The following is an 18,483-nucleotide window of genomic DNA, read 5'->3' as shown; positions in this document are numbered from 1 at the left end:
ATGTAAGATACTATCTGTTCATACGAAATTCGGCAGAACTGCCTCGTGCCTCGTCGCGGATAGATTATAATCCCGACTGTTCTCATTAGCGAATCGAAGACTCCAGCATTTGACTCGAAGTCCAAAAGTGTACGCAATCATCAGCTGAAATAAAGTCAACGTGTTCTCCATCAGTCAAAGTGTGCTCCATTTATTTATCCGGAGGATTACCTCGCCGTGTCTGAACAACAGTATAAAATTGTAATGCATATATTAAAATTACATGTATAAAAAGCTTATCTAATTAACGCTTAAAAATATGAATTAAGAATAAAATAGAAAAAAACATTATTTTTTTAAATCTTAAACCTCAATTATATTGACTGTTAATATCTCAAAAAAAAATTTTGTTTTTAATAAAATACAATTCCAAATAAAATATTAATTAAAAAGAAATCAACTTAAATGTATTAAATATTACAGCGTGTTTTAAAACAAAAACATCTTGAAGATATTTACAACCTGTTTTTATTACCAATATGTTGTTACTTATATCTATACTGTTGTTACTATTATCAAACGATTATTTATAATTTATTATTTAACAATATAAAATTGTGATGCATATATTAAAATTGCATGTATTAAAAGCCATCAAAATACATACAGTCTAACTCTTCAAGTGGACTTACCAAAATGTGATAAGCAATTGCCAGATGCACACAGCAGTGAAATTTAAAGCTCTCAAATATAACGTCAATTCCAAACCTCCAATTTCTTTCCAATCCTCAATCTTCGAAGGATATCAGCAAAATCGGAAATTTTATGAGAAGCAATGGCGGTCTACCTGGAGATGAAAAATCCAAGGATCAATACACTCATTTATATCTAACTAAGCATGAAAATCAAAAGTATTATGTATGAAAATACTTAATATGCAATATATAAAATAGCTACGAAATGCGTATTTTGGTAAAATGTAAAGAAAGAAGGGTTTCACAGATCTGTTAATTTAAATTAGACTGACGTTCGAGTCAATTAGATCGCACGGAAAATGCGTGATAAGCTGCGGTCCACTTAATGCTACGAATACTTCGAAGCATTCCTTTTCTCCGTTGTTTCAATAAAGGAAGAAAGAAAAGAAGAACGCTTCAGAGCATTTACTGCACAAATGTAAACGCTAGTCGTTTGCCTATCAACCAACAGCCTGTTGCCTGGAATTGTGCAAGGGGCTTTAGCCACGTCGCACGCAGCTAAAACGTGATATATATACACGAATGCCGGATATAAAAAATGACCTATCCTTGGTGTACGTCTTACATGTCCTTGTTTGTCCTTCTTTCTTTGACAAACAACGAACGATTCCAAGAGCGTTGCGAACGCCAAATGGAACGCAGCTCTCACACGTAGAACGGAAAATAATACATAAAAAGGCCATCAAAATTTGACTAAAACCGACGTTAAATACGTACGTCCGCAGAGCCACGTGTCTACAAACTGCTGCTGCTGGCACCAGACTTGCCTTCCAATGGATCCTCGTTAAAGGATTTTCCGAATACAAAAACCGCCTCTGCCGTGACGGAGATGACTCGCCTGGATAGCGCGAAAGCCTCGTGGCTGAGCTTTCCGTCGTACGTTCTCTTCTCGCTGCGGGTCTGAGAATACTCGGTGTCCCGCTTTATTGTCGTCTCGTCTCGACACCTCGCGATTGCGCTCGTCCTTCTCGACTTTCTAAGAAAGTTTCGGAAAACGAGCCGATCGCTTGTCCTCCTTTCCAGACACGGTGGAGCCGGATTTCAAGTGTAATATACGCTATTGGAACTTAATCGATGATCGACAAACGATGATCCACGACACGCTACGTACACAGTACTGGTGAGCAGTGAGCACAAGAGCAGCAAGAGCTGCACGCCTGCACGCGACAAACGAAACGGCGACGACGCGGGGCGAGACTTGCGGGAGTAGGGAGAGGGAACGTCGCGCGGGATTCGAAACGCGGCCTAATTGAAAAGCAGAGATAGAAGGGATACTCACACAAATAGGAACCATGCACATGTCCGTGCAGGCGCTGAGCTTACACGAGAGAAGATGATCGCCGTGTAGATTCCAGACTGAAAAGCGGGAAACAAGCTGATTAGTTATTTCTAATGGAACAAAACGTTACGAGTTTTCTATTTATACAAAATTTTTATAATTGTATACATACCAAATATTTATAGATCAATTATTAATCCACACTTTATTATAGTAATTCACTTTTCACACGATATCACCATTATTAAATATAAAATTATATGTTTCAATGTTCTGATACATAATATATGTGTGATGTGTGTGTGAATTCATCCATCTTTAATCGACTGATAATTATCACACATACATATCTATATATATATAATATATATATCAGCTTTATATATATAGATACGTGACGCGGAAATTTGCCACAATTAAAATGGCATTTTTATAGAGCAAAATAAGAACAGAAAAATGATAAAACATCTCTTATAATGAAATAATTAATATAAAATAATATTTAAAGTAAATAATAAATTAATATTAAATAAATGTTAAATAAATGTTTTTCAAATCATTATTGCAAATAAATGAGTAATGTAAAGTAATTATTAAATTAATGTCGAATAAATGTTAAATAAACGTTTTTTTAAAAACATTATTGCAAATAAATGAGTAACGTTAAGTAATTATTAAATTAATGTCGAATAATGTTAAATAAACGTTTTTTTAAATCATTATTGCAAATAAATGAGTAATGTAAAGTAATTATTAAATTAATGTCGAATAAATGTTAAATAAACGTTTTTTTAAATCATTATTGCAAATAAATGAGTAACGTTAAGTAATTATTAAATTAATGTCGAATAAATGTTAAATAAACGTTTTTTTTAATCATTATTGCAAATAAATAATTAATGTAAAATAATTATATTAAAATAATGTCGAGTAAATATTAAATAAATGTTTTTTTTAACATTATTGCAAATAAATGAGTAATGTAAAGTAATTATTAAATTAATGTCAAATAAATGTTAAATAAACGTTTTTTTAAATCATTATTGCAAATAAATGAGTAATGTAAAGTAATTATTAAATTAATGTCGAATAAATGTTAAATAAACGTTTTTTTTAAATAATTATTGCAAATAAATGAGTAATGTAAAGTAATTATTAAATTAATGTCGAATAAATGTTAAATAAACGTTTTTTAAAATCATTATTGCAAATAAATAATTAATGTAAAATAATTATATTAAAATAATGTCGAATAAATATTAAATAAGTGATTTTTCAAATCATTATTGCAAATGAATAATTAATATAAAATAAATATTAAATTAATGTCGAATAAATATTAAATAAATAATTTTTCAAATCATTATTGCAATAAAATTATTAATGTAAAAGAAATATTAAATAAATGTTAAATAAACGTTAAATAAATAATTTTTTAAATTATTATTGCAAATGAATTATTAATGTAAAAGAAATATTAAATAAATGTTAAATAAACGTTTAATAAATAATGTTTTAAATCATTACTTCAAATGAATTATTAATGAAAAAGAAATATTAAATAAATGTTAAATAAACGTTTAATAAATATTTTTTTTAAATCATTACTTCAAATAAATAATCAATGTGAAATAAATATTTAATAAACATTAAATAATTATTATTTTTACAATGAATTGTACAAATGTATAATTAATAAAAAATAAATATTAAAAATACATTTAAAAAACATTGTCTGCTGATTGGGAAACTATAAAAACACAACACATACTTTTTTCTAAATGAGTGTATACATTTTTCCTATTATTTTATAGCTGCATATAATGGCTGTGCATTTAACAATGTGGACAAGTGTGTTAAGCGATTGACATTTAGCACTACTGGTATGTTCATGTCAAGCATATGATTAATAGAATATGTGAAAAGTAAGAATAAGTTAGTTAGAAACAAGAAATAAAATATTTGGAAAACGTAATAGTAGTATCGGGATAATACATGTCGTTAGTCCCAGATAGCCAAACCTGAGCAGCAGATTCCAAGCAGAATCTGCATTAAATTTTTGGTATCAGAAAGGCAACAAATTGCACGCGAAAACTGCTCTATCAGACGATGTTGTCAAACTGTAACCAGAAATGCGACAGAGCCTGCTGACAGGCAATGTGAGCAGATTGGCAGCAGAAACCGCGCAGAGCCTGCACACATACTTGGCAGCAGATTGACAACAAAGATCGAGCAGAGCCTGCGCGCGTGACTTGAGAACAGAGTGGCAGCAAAAACTGAACAGATCCTGTCGATAATCAGCTGTTGAAGTGACGCGCATTTAGCTCTTAATTCAAAAATTATCTCTGATCTGTACTGTATATTTAAACGTTTCTTTTTATGAGAAAAGAATGCAAATGTGGAATAATATACATATAATTTCAAAAATAGAACATACATATATTTTATTTTATATACTACAATACATAAAATGTATAAAACAAATATTTTACAACTCAATAATATATTAAATTATTAGAATGGCGCTCTATAATTATATTACATACATTAGTTTCAATGTATATATGCGTGTGGTGTAGAACACTATCATATTTAAAATTTTACAGGTAAGAAATTTAGCAGGCCAGAAATAATTATTATCATAAATCAAATTATCTTGTTAGAAACAAAATAATAAAAAGATAAGAAAAAAATTAAATTATTCCAGTATATGTAGGTCAGTAAAGGATATTATAGAGAACAATTGTAATAACAACCAATTAATGAGAGGTAATTAATTAAAAATATTATTTAAAAATCAGTAAAATTTTCTTATTATATTCTCCACTAATTGGTTTTTAGTACAATATCTTTTTTATATATATAGTATCTTTTATAATATTCTTTACTAATAAGCTGTACATCTTGACATACACACAACCATTTTAATTTTTTCATTTTTTAATTCTCTATTTGTTTCTAACGAGATAACAATTACCACCATAATATGTAATATCACAATCACATCTGTTACACGCTGTCTCGACATACGCTGGCTTTCCTCCTCACACCGACGTTGTCTTCGCATGGAAAGATGAAGACTGCTGCTCCTCTTCAGATGTCCCTTTGGCACAGGTTTACTTATAAACACAGAAAATTACAATATAAAACTAGAAATCGGAAGGACGTGCATATTATAATTGGAATGGCGCTAAAAAGGGCCGATTATTTATTGCGAACACGAGAAATTTCCATGTCTTATCGATTTAAAAAATGGGCGCTGAAAAGTGCCGTTTCGTCTGTTAACACAGACAGAGACCACACTGGTCTCTCTCCTCCTCCCCTCAACTCCTCCTTCATCCCTCAACTTCTTCTGCCCTTCTCTCCTACTCCTTCTGCTCTCCTCCTCTCCTTCTTTTTCTTCTTCCTTTCCTCGCTCTTAGGATCCATTTGCCTTGGTTCTTCACAGATTCTCCTGCAGAGAAAAGGTACTTATAAAAACAATGTATAAGTAAATTATACATATAAGATTAAAAACTGTTAGAGTCATTGTGCAATACGTCGCAAACATCCCGTCGTCAGGATTGCAAAGGATGGCAACACGCTAGTTGAAAAGTGTAATTTCTGATTGCCGATTGCCAGTTGCTATTGCCAAAAAGTTCAAAAGTTCAACTTTCTTAACAACCGTAACTGTCAATAAGCGCAATCGGAATTAATAATTTTCAACTAACTGTTGCCATTCTTCGCGGTTGGCGACGAGGCGTTTGCGACGTATTGTAGAATAACTCTAAATGTTTCATATCTCAACGCGTAGTTAAACCTGGACATTCTAATTGATTTCGTTATTAATTAAAAATATTTTAACTTCCTTCATAGAATATACGTTATATATTACATTGTTGTATACAATTTTATGTAAAATTTTATGTAAAAGTTTAAATATTACTATTTAAAAGCAAAAACAACACGAATGTCCAGTTTTAGGTACTCGACCGGACTTTGACATTTTTACCTGAAACAAATAATGTAATTCTTATTTGTTTAACGTTTCTTCTTCAGGGTTGTCTTCCTCTCCTGTCCTTTCGTCGCTCCAAAAGTCGTGGTTGACCCCTCTCGCCTCGACTGTCTGTGTGCGTGGACCACGCATCTTGCTGCGATTTCTCTCCTTCGCAACGCGAACAGCCTCCCGCATCTGAGCCTGGAATTCAGATCGCGTTGGTTTTGGAAAGTGCCGGTTCCTGCATACAGCATCTGGAAAAAAGTATAAGATATATCAGAAACATAATATTAAAAATCTTTGTTAGTAAAAGTGGAAAAATTTGTACCGTATATTGCTGTAATCAGACGAGCTTTATACAAGGGTCGCTGTCCTTCTTGTCGGCCCCACCAGGTGAATGACCGCGTCAGTGAGTCGGTTAAGCTTTCCTTCAAGCATAGATTTACAGCTTCCTTTAAATGAAAGCCACCGACATATTCGAAATAATTTACCTGAAAAAATTAAGATTAATTAAAATGCATAATAAATACATATTTGAGTTAATGAGAGCAAAAGTGTTCTTAACTTACAGCATCGGAATAACCGTTCTGGTCAATGTTTTCGAATACGTCCATCTGCTGTAATGTTGATATAGGAAATCCAGCAGGTTTTACTGTTGCGGAATGGCGATCCTGTACGCATTTTAATATATTTTCTAATAGTCCTTTTATTTTTCTGAAAACATGAACATTACACAAAGTTAGACTTTGAAAAAGAGAACGTTTTATATTAAAATATATATATTTCATACTTACTTCAGCTCTGCCTCCATGCGATCGAGTCGCTCCTCTTGCCTGTAATTTATATATGTAATTATTTACAAATATACATCCTTTTGAGAAACTTATTTTTTTCTTATAAATCTTTGTACAAATAAGTATAAAAGTACCTTTTGTCTGTACTTTTTTCTTGCATCGGAACTTCCTGTGAACGAACATCAGTCACCTTTTGAGAATACCGTCTCTCATTTTCACCATAACGTTGATGGCAACGTGTGTCTTGAAACGACCTGGATCTTGCAACGGTATCCTGCAACTGAGGCAAAGTGTTATTAGTATAATATATTTTATCAGTACCTGCGGAAAGTGTAAAATTTTGTGCATTATTGTATGTGTGTTCTTGTGTGACAGGCGGTGTGTACGGGTGTGGTGCATTATTGTATGTGTGTTCTTGTATGGCAGGCGGTGTGTACGGGTGTGGTGCATTATTGTATGTGTGTTCTTGTATGACAGGCGGTGTGTACGCGTGTGGTGTATTTCCGTATGTCTGTATTTGTGGAGCGCATCTTGTGTATGATAAAATGTTTGTGTGCGGTTGTGTGTTTGTGTGCGGTTGTGTGTTTGTGTGCGGTTGTATGTTTGTGTGCGGTTGTGTGTTCGTGTGCGGTTGTGTGTTTGTGTGCGTGTATTGAGGTGTATGTTGTGTATATGACTGTATCATGTCTGTATTAATAATGTCATCAGTAGGCGTAGGGCTCCTGCTCTCCAGCTGTTTGTTGATGTCCTCAAAGTCATCGTCGATCGTTCCTGATGCGTTAGTCTCAGTTCCTGCTGCTGCTGTTTTCTTCCTTTTCAGAGGACTTGTTTCCGAAGACGTCGTTTGATATCGTAAAGGCTTGTTAATGACGCGCTTTAACCGCTGCATATCTATAATATCTGTAAGTATATATAAGAATGTATGTTAATATGTTTCGTAATTACAAGTACATCTATGACTCTAGTTAACAATATAGTTAGAAATGCATGAAGCTTTTGAGAGACTTTTAACAATTTCTGTTTTAAGATTAAAGTGAATATAATTCTTCTGGTTTGACATAATTAATTATATACATATAACACAATATTGTGGTGTATTTAAAAGAATATTCTAACATTTGCATGACATATCTTTGTGGGCCAATTTAGAGAAACAAGTATGTGTTTTTAGAACCGATGCAACATACTACTGTTATATTGGAAATATACGTTAAATTATTGTCTATAAATAAGTAAGAGGTTAAATCATGTTCATGAAAGGATGATTCTGATAAAGAAGTACAAAATAAAAAAAATGTATACACGAAAAACGTAAAAAAGTGGAAGAAAAGCAAAAGATCTTATTATCATTCTCTATTTTACACAACACGTGTGATAAATGTCTCAACGTTAAAGATATATTTAATATTAATTATACTCGAAGAACTACATCTTGCAACCAATGAAGCAGAAATATCTTGCAATGCGGAATTATTCGATTTTATATGTCATGCAAACATTTACAGTTACACGTGAAAGAATTTTGCAAGTGCAATTTTCCCCTTACTTTAATTATATAATCCTTACTTCGTTCTCTCGTGTACAATTTATGTAGCGACGTGAGGTGTAAAATAAAAATTAGGTTTTATATTTACGCACCTTCCCTATTGTACGGGCAAAATGTGATATCCTCGCAGCACAAATCACAAATTCGTCGAGTGTAACTTTATTGCTACCGCCACTGGTCACAGTTGAACTCGGAACAAGCGCCATAAGCAGTAACACGCCACACGCCACGTGTAACACACCGTGGAACTCAATATCCAATCACGAGGTCTTCCAATATGGCTCCACCAATCTGAGATCTCTCTTTTGGCGCCTAACCGAACTAATGGCAATCGCGATGTATCGGTTAGGCGCGAAAAGGGAGATCTCAGATTGGTGGCGCCATATTGGAGGACCTCGTGATTGGATATTGAGTTCCACGGTGTGTTACACGTGGCGTGTGGCGTGTTACTGCTTATGGCGCTTATTCCGAGTTCAACTGTGACCAGTGGCGGTAGCAATAAAGTTACACTCGACGAATTTGTGATTTGTGCTGCGAGGATATCACATTTTGCCCGTACAATAGGGAAGGTGCGTAAATATAAAACCTAATTTTTATTTTACACCTCACGTCGCTACATAAATTGTACACGAGAGAACGAAGTAAAGATTATATAATTAAAGTAAGGGGAAAATTGCACTTGCAAAATTCTTTCACGTGTAACTATAAATGTTTGCATAACATATAAAATTGAATAATTCCGCATTGCAAGATATTTCTGCTTCATTGGTTGCAAGATGTAGTTCTTCGAGTGTAATTAATATTAAATATACCTTTAACGTTGATATTGAGACATTTATCACACGTGTTGTGTAAAATAGAGAATGATAATAAAAGATCTTTTGCTTTTCTTCCACTTCTTTACGTTTTTTGTGTATACATTTCCTTTATTTTGTATTTCTTTATCAGAATCATCCTTTCACGAACATGATTTAACTTCTTACTTTATAGACAATAATTTAACGTGCATGCTGCACGTAGCCATTCGGAGTTCAACTGTTATTTCCTACCAAGAAGAAGAAGAAGAAGGATCAGTTCAACATCAGTGACTGCAGTGAGTTACACTCAACGAATTTGTGACTTGTGATTCGAGGCTACTATACATCTTTCGCGTTTCTGCAACAGGAAATATACGTAAATATGAAACCTCATTTTAAATTATCCACCTCGCGAAAGTTGCTGCATAAGTTGTCTATGAGACAACGAAGTAGGATTATGATTCAAGTAAGAAAGAATTTACGTTCGCAAAAATCTCAAACAATATGTAACGTTGCACGCATACAGTCAAGTAATAATTCCACATCGCAAGATATTATTCCTGCTTCACCCGTTGAAATAAGAGGTTATAGTTTTTCGAGTAATATTAATGTCTTACATAATAATAATATTGATCTTGAAGAAAATTGCGTTAACGTAGAAGATGATACGGTATCTTGCTCTTCTTCCACCTCTTTACATGATTCTCGTGCATGCTCTTTACTTTTTACTAGTTCATCAAAATCATCCTTTTCCGAACATTTAGCGTCTTGCTTTGTTGACAATAATCTGACACATTCCCAAGGTAACAGTGTATTGTCGGTTTTGAGAACACATTCCTGCTTGTCTACTTTGCCCAAAGATGTTAGAACTCTTCTAAATACACCACGACATCGTGTTGTTGTATGTAATGTCGAACCAGGAGAATACATTCACTTTAACCTTGATACTGCAATTGTTGAAAATCTCTCAAATTCCTTATTTGTAGGTGCAGTTGTTAGAGAATTGGAACTCGATTTTAATACAGATGGATGTACGTTAGATAAATCGGCTAGTATTCATATCTGGCCGATTCAATGCAGAGTGTCAAATGTACAAAATATGAAACCAATAGTTGTAGGAATTTATAAAGGCGCACAAAAGCCACATGATCCCAATATTTTCTTCGAAAAATTCGTTGCCGATGTAAAAGCAATTATGTCCAATGGAGGTATACATTTTCGTGGAAATAAAATACCAATAAAGTTAAGGTGTTTCATAGCTGATGCACCAGCTCGAGCTTTTATTTTAAATCATCGTGGTCATATGTCTTTTCATCCCTGTTCAAAGTGCAAAGTTTCTGGCACACAAAGCGATGGTCGCTGTGTCTTTAATGGTGTCGATCATCCTCTTCGCACTGATGAAGAATATGCATTATGCATAGATGAAGATCATCACAAAGAGGGCAGAAGCCCGTTATCAGCACTGCCAATGGGAATGGTTTCGCAAGTCCCTTTCGAATATATGCATTCTGTGAATATAGGTGTTATGAAGAAACTGTGCACTGCGTGGGTGCATGGAAAATACTCACGGGAGGCGAAGCTTTCGAGAAGATCTATTTCTAGAATTTCTAATCGTTTAAATATTTTAAAAAAATATTGTCCCACAGAATTTGCAAGACAACCTAGACCTCTAGATGTATATTCGAAATATAAAGCAACAGAGTTTCGCCAATTTCTTCTCTATACAGGGCCAGTTGTATTGTATGGTATATTGGATGAACAATTGTACAAGCACTTCTTACTCTTACACTGTGCTATAAGAGTCTTGGTCTCAAAGTGTCCATCGAGAAAGGATCTCAAGTTTGCAGAACTTGCGTTGCAAAAATTTGTTCTTCGTTGTAACTCTCTTTATGGTCCAAATTTTAATAGCTATAATGTCCATTGTCTTGTGCATCTCGTCAATGACGTTAGACGTCTTGGCAATTTAGATTCTTTTTCCGCTTTTCCGTACGAAAATAATATGTCAATTTTTAGGAAGTATTGTAGAAAACCAGATCTACCTCTTCAACAATTCTTTAATAGAATGACAGAGCAACAACTTCACGGGTCTAAACCTAATCTCAATATTGAGTCATCCATTCGTGTATCAATGCCACGTAATAATGGTCTTCATTATTGTAAAATACAATTTAATGGACTATACCTAAGTACTGACGTACGAGACAATTGTTGTATTTTGTTCGATGGATCAATCTGTATCGTTTCAAATATTGTCGCAGACAACAGGTCATATCGTTTGGCTGTTAAACGATTTTTAGAGGTGGATAATTTTTATAACATAGGCGACATAGTATCCTCAGCCTTTGGAATATATAAATGTGGCAATATCAGTAGTGAGATCGTTCTTGTTAAATTAAACGAAGTCAAAGCGAAATGTTATAGAATGCCTTTGTGGGAAAATACATTACTGGATGACAGGGACAGTGATGGAGACGACGATGTGGAGTCGTCTAAATACATTGTTGCAACCATGATACACATGGAATCAACATAAAACATAAAACGTGAGATTATTCTTTTATCATATAATTATAAGATTGAATATTTTGACAAATTATTAATGTGCACTCAGTGAAAACAGCCTAATCGAAATGACGTCAAAACATCGTCGTTTATCTTCACTTCCTCTGTTCTACCTGGGAGTCGATTGTGTACTTCAAAACAATGTAAATTACAAAAGTAAGCGAATTTACATAATCTTTTTAAAGGTTTTTGGGATCCGGAATTTCCTGAGACATCAGGCACTTATTGACAGAATAAAAGGTGAAATGTGATAAGCCAAATGATGGCTCGTATCATTTTGATTAGGTTGTTTTCACTGGGTATATACACATATTATAGAACGCAAACAACATTACTATACTTCTAATGTACAAAATATATTAACATATATTCTTATACTTACAAATATAGATATAGATTGGCCAAAACGCATCATTAGCAAGTCATCGAGGTACCAAACGACGTTTTTGGATGAAAATCTAGTAAAGTAGAGGAGGAGCACAGCAACAGCTACTATCGTATCAGGGATGATCGACGTCGACATCGAGGACATCAACAGGATGCTGGATGAGAACCTTACGCCTACTAATATTAATATACACACATGACACATCCATATACACAACACGCACATAACACACACACACACACACACACACACAACCGCACGTAACACACAACACTTCACCTTGCATCGGGTACGCTTCACAAATACAGACATACACAAATACACACGTATACACATCATCGTCTATCATACAAACACACACACACACACACACACACACACACACACACACACACACACACAATGCACAAAATTTAACACTTTCTGCAGTTGCTGATAAAATATATTAATATACTTTTCTCAAGTTACAGAATGCCGCAAGATCCAGATCTATTAACAAGAAAACACGTTGCCATTACCGTGTGGTAAAAACGAGGGACATGGTATCCATTATTCACAGGAAGTTCCGAAATGAAATACAGACAAAAGCTACTTTTATACTTGTATCTACAAAGATTTATAAAAAACAGATAAGTTTGTCAAAAGGATGTATACTTGTAAATAATGTATACATATATATAAATTACAGAAAATTAGAGGAGCCACTCGATCGCGTGAAGGCAGAGCTGAAGTAAGAATGAAATGTATATTAATAGATATGAATAAAAATGAATAGACTATTAAAACAGACGGATGCATTCGAAAATATGATACATATTTAAGAATTAATGAGGGCAAAATTGTTCTTACAGCATCGGCGAATAATGTTGTGGTCGATATTTTTGAATGCGTCCGTCTGTTTTAATTATGATCATTTCGAATATCCAGCAGGTTTTTGCGGCGCGGAATGGCGATCCTGTTCGCATTTCAATATTTTTTCTAATAGTCTTTTTATTTTTATGAAAACAAAAAGATTACACAAAGTTAGAAAAAGAGGAGTTTCATATTAATATACATTTTATTCTTACTTCAGCTCTGCCTTCACGCGATCGAGTAGCTCCTTTAATTTCCTGTAATTTATATATATGTATATATTGTTTACAAGTATACATCCTTTTGACAAACTTATCTGTTTTTTATAAATCTTATATATATAAATATAAAAGTAGCTTTTACTACGCATTTTAATTATTCTTTTTTTTTTAGGTAATTTATTTCAAATACATCGATGGCTTCTATTTAAAGGAAGCCGTAAATCTTTTTGAAGGAAAGGATTGACTGATGCTGTCGTTTACCTGGTAGGGCCGAGAGGAAGGGCAGCGATCCTTGTACAATAATGCTCGTCTGATGAGGGCAATATACGGTACGAATTTTTCCATTTTTACTGACACAGATTTTAAATATTACGTTTCTGATGTATTTCACACTTTCTTCTAGAAACTGTATGCAGGAACCGGCACTTTCAGAAGCCAACGCGATCTGAATTCCAAGTTTAAATGTGGGAAGCTGTGCGCATTGCAAAGGAAAGACATCGCAGCAAGATGCGTGATCCACGCACACGGACAGTCGTAAGAAGAGTCAGCTGCAACTTTTGGAGCGACGAGAGGACAAGAGAGAAAGACGACTCTGAAGAAACAATAAACGACTAAGAATTATATTATTTTAAGGTAAAAATATCAATGCCCGGCCGAGTACCTAAAACTGGACATTTGTATTGTTTTTGCTTTTAAATACTAATATTTCAACTTTCAACATAAACCCAGATAACATCATGTTGCATAAGACGTCGTAAAGATATCTTAAAGATATCTTAAGATATCTTAGTTGTCTTAAAGATATCTTTACGATGTCTTATGCAACATGCATGTTATCTGGAAAAATATATATACACAAATTTAATGTATTTTATGTAGAAAGTTGAAAGTTATTCTTAATTAAAAACGAAATCGATTAGAATGTCTAGGTTTAGCTACGCGTTAACGACATGAGACACTTAGATCCATTCTACAACATATCGCAAACGGCCCGTTGCCAATCACGAAGAATGGCAGCGATTAGTTAAAAAGTATTATTTTTGGTTGCTCTTGACAGTAATCATTGCTAAGAGAAAGTTGCCCAACTCTCGTTTGGTAACCGTAATTGTTAGCGCAACCGGAAATAACATTTTTTAACTAGCAGTTGCCATATCCTTCGCGACTGGTGACGGGGTGTTTGTGACGTATTGTAGAATGACCCCGATATATAATTTTTATCTTTTTGGGGAATTTTTATTTCTAGCTATAAGCAACACAAATCGACACAAGTATCATACTGCTTTTATTGCGCATTGAATATTGAACAAGAACAGAATGATACCTGTGTCGATTGATGTCGCTAGCTGGAAAGCTCGTTCTTTGTATAATTTACTTATATATTGTTTTCATGTGTATATTTTCTCCGCAGAAGCACGATTATATGGAAAACCAAAGAGCGAGGAGAGGAAAAGTAGGAGGAGAGAAAGAGGAGGAGGAGAGGAAGAGAGGAGGAGTTGAGGGGAGAAGGAGGAGAGAGACCAGTGTGGTCTCTGTCTGTGTTAACAGACGAAACGGCACTTTTCAGCGCCCATTTTTTAAATCGATAAGACATGGAAATTTCTCGTGTTTGCAATAAATAATCGGTCTTTTTAGCGCCATTCCAACTATAATATGCACGTCCTTCCGATTTCTAGTTTTATATTGTAATTTTGTGTGTTTAGGTAAACCTGTGCCAAAGCCAAAGGGACATCGGAGAAGAGGAGCAGCAATCCTCATCTCTCCATACGAAGACGACGTCGGGATGAAGATATCGAGATAACATATGTAACAGATGTCATTGTAATATATTACATATTACGGTGGTAATTGTTATCTTGTTAGAAGTAAACAAAAAAATAATGTGAAAAGATAAAAAAAATGAAAATGTTTGTCAAGTAAGTATAGGTTGTGATAAAGGATTTCATAAAAAACAATTGTAGAACTCAATTAGTGAGGAATAATTTATAAAGGATAATTTTATTGTTCTTTTAAATTATCTTTTATTAATTGAGTGTTAATACAATTTTTTTTTTGTGGTATCCTTTACTGACTTATATATACTTGAGTAATATTATAATTTTTTCTCATTTTTTCATTATTTCATTTCTGACAAAATAACAATTTCATTTATGATAATTTATTTCTGGTCTTTAAATTTCTTATCTGTACAATTTTAATTATAATAGCGTTCGACACACACACACACACACACACACACACACACACACACACACACACACATTGAAACTTTGTAATATTAGCTCTTGAGTTGTAATGTTTTATATGTATTTCATGTATTATAATATATAATATATTTTCCATTTTTAAAATTATTGTATTTTACATTTGTATTCCTTTTTCATAAAAAAAACGCTTAATTAACAGTATAGGTCAGGAATCATTTAAAGAGCTAATGACAGCTGATTATGGACAAAGTCTGCTCGGTTTTTGTTGCCAATCTGTTCTCAGGTCGAGCGCGCAGGCTCTGCTCGGTTTTTGCTGCCAATCTGCTGCCAGGTTATGTATGCAGGCTCTGCGCGGTTTCTGTTGGCAATCTGCTTACATTGCCTGTCAGCAGGCTCTGTCGACAGAACACGAGCTTAATGCGGACACAGATGGCTATGGTTTTGATGTGGGATTTTGATCAAATTTGCTGCCAATCTGCGCGCATTCTGCTAACATTTTGCTATCTGGGTATATCATTCTAAAGGGTCTGGGGTCCGCTGGACCCCGGGTGGCATTTAAGGGTTAAAGTTGGTTTCAGAGCGTATTCACGACAAAATTTTTTGTCGTTGATCGTTTGATTTTTGTCGTTTTCTGCAGTTTACATTTCGATCACTTTTAGCTTTTAGCTGGTATTGTATAGCCAATACATCTTTGAAGATATTTGCGAGTATTATATAAAATGGGATAGAGTTTATTACGTATATATACACTACCATCGCGAGAAGGGTTTTTTGATAGTTTAAAAAAAATGTTTTTTCTAATTTAATGACGCGATTCATAGACACACGATTGTAGTGATATTTATTGTATATAAATATATATTAATTAAATTAGAAAAAACATTTTTTTAAAACAATATACAGTGTTGCGAGAAGAACCGATTGTTCTTGTATTTTATCATATATGTATAGTGTCTGAGATGACAGAACAATTGGTTCTTCTCGCAACACTGTATATTGTTTTAAATGATCTGAAAAAAATAGTGTAAGCTAGAAAAGTGTGGGTAACTTACGGTAATGTTCTTTTTTTCCATTGATACAGCGGGTTTTGTTGCAGCAGGAACTTTCTGTGGAATAAACATATAACATTTAATATAGAAGTTATTTTGGATCAGAAAAGAATTTAAGGATGTATAGGTCGTACAGTCCTTGCTAAAAGTTAAATTTTCAATAAAAGGAGACTTTGCATGTATGTCAAACAACTCAACATTTTTTATATGTTAGAAGGGAATACCGTTAACAGTTTCAGTATGATTTTTTATTATTTAAATAATTAGTATTGTTTAAACAATTTAAAAAATTGTTTTGTTGCAAAAAATTTTGAAACTTAAAATACAATATCAATGATGTATGTTTTACGCATAAAAAAGTTTAAGAAATATCTTAATAGTTTATTTATATTTTATTTATATTTACAGCAAAAATGTCGATTCTCTATAAGGGATAATGTTAATTTTATCAACTTTAAACCTAAATAACTCTTAAATAACTTCAAAATTTTACAGAGTATTTTTAATTTAATTTAGAAACAATTTACAGCACTTTCTGAATATATTTGAAATACCTCCAATACATCCTTAACTACAATAACTTTTAAACTAGTAAGAGAATTGTGCTGAAATTTTACACAGATACTTAGACGTAATAATAGAACAATCTATGAAATTTTTAGACTTTTGGTAATGCTTTGAGCTATCACCCATACATCCTTAAAAGTGTTAAAAGTAGAAATATATGTACAATATATTGACATAACGTAATATATTGACTAGTATATTTGTATACCTTCTTAGACTCATTTTTTTCCTCGATATTTTGATCCATCGATCGCAAGATGTTATGACTATTATGACTATTATTTGTCTGTAAATAAATCCAAAATTATTATAATTATTATAAAAATATTTGTTCGTTATTAATGGTTAGTCCATCAGAAATAATATGGTGTGCCGTCAAAAAAATGTACATTCAACTATAATTATTGTCTATATTTAAGGAATACATTTTGCTCTATAAAACGATTTTCAAAAACACTTTTCAAAATCCTTATAATGGAATATGTTAAAAAACATTCATTTTGACATGTTTCGCTATGCGGATTTCGGTTTGCAATATCTATTCATCCTATACATTCCATATTTTAACGTTTTATTGAGTTACCTTATTAAACTTACAAGATAATCGTGTTTTTAAAGACTTCTTGGATGTCAGAGTTCCTGTCAACACTGATACACACATCTACTTTCAAGAACCATTTAACGGGATAGAGATGAGCTTCAAAATGTATGCTCCAAACATAAACAATAATTACGGTTCAATATCACATTTTTTTTTAATTTGACGGCAGTTGTCATTTTAAGATTGTCTAATAGAGTGACCTATTAATGACTTGCAACAACTGAAGGAGATTCAATCGCTACAACGAATTAACAGATAAAACAGATAAGATCCTTTTTCTTCGCTAGTGAGTAATAAAATGAACAAAATCTTTTACTTCGACTGAACTGGCAGTCTTTATTTAATAAGCACAACGCGTTTCAACCGAGATTCCGGTCCTTATCAAGTGCGTACATTACATTTAAACGCTTGCAAAACACTTCATTGTACACAATGTGGCAGCAATGAGTCTACGAACTAAAATACAAAAAGAGTATAATAATTAATGAGTTTACGAACTAAAGTATAATACGGAAAGAGTATAAGAAGAATTGTAATAAAGGAGCAAAGAGAACACCGCTTACATGTTTTGTATGTCGAATGGTAATAAACGATAGAAGAGTCATATTAACAATGTGGTGTTCGGTGGTGCGTTCACCTCAGAGGACAACGGATGACTGAGTAAGAAAAAAAAGGCAAAGATGACCGAAAGCGCTTACATTAAATTTATTATTTTTTTATATATCACCGGAAGGTTGTCGGTGTCCTTCTGTAAATTAATAGTGTTCTTTTTTAATAAACACCGTTTATTACCATTCGACATACAAAACATGTAAGCGGTGTTCTCTTTGCTCCTTTATTACAATTTTTCTTATTATACTCTTTCCGTATTATACTTTAGTTCGTAAACTCATTAATTATTATACTCTTTTTG

At 33.2% G+C, this 18,483-nt stretch overlaps 1 protein-coding gene across 1 annotated transcript; it reads left to right on the top strand.

The window, feature by feature from the left end:
• The first annotated feature begins 9,323 nt into the window (after window positions 1-9,323).
• Window positions 9,324-12,702, top strand: LOC139780126 (uncharacterized). The gene is made up of 2 exons (XM_071718630.1): window positions 9,324-11,669; window positions 12,079-12,702. The coding sequence occupies exon 1, from the start codon at window positions 9,509-9,511 to the stop codon at window positions 11,657-11,659; it is 2,151 nt and encodes a 716-aa protein (XP_071574731.1). The 5' UTR covers window positions 9,324-9,508; the 3' UTR covers window positions 11,660-11,669; window positions 12,079-12,702.
• The last annotated feature ends 5,781 nt before the right edge of the window (window positions 12,703-18,483 follow it).

This window comes from Temnothorax nylanderi, unplaced genomic scaffold, assembly GCF_030848795.1.
Source record: "Temnothorax nylanderi isolate EJ_2023f unplaced genomic scaffold, tnyl_v1.0 TNYL_tig0263_pilon, whole genome shotgun sequence".
Taxonomy (NCBI): domain Eukaryota; kingdom Metazoa; phylum Arthropoda; class Insecta; order Hymenoptera; family Formicidae; genus Temnothorax; species Temnothorax nylanderi.
Note: the sequence above shows the minus strand (reverse complement) of the source record. Positions and strands in the feature narration are given on the sequence as shown.

Excerpts from the sequence above, each read along its gene's own strand:
- LOC139780126 (XM_071718630.1), top strand. The coding sequence starts at position 9,509 with ATGAAACCTCATTTTAAATTATCCACCTCGCGAAAGTTGCTGCATAAG.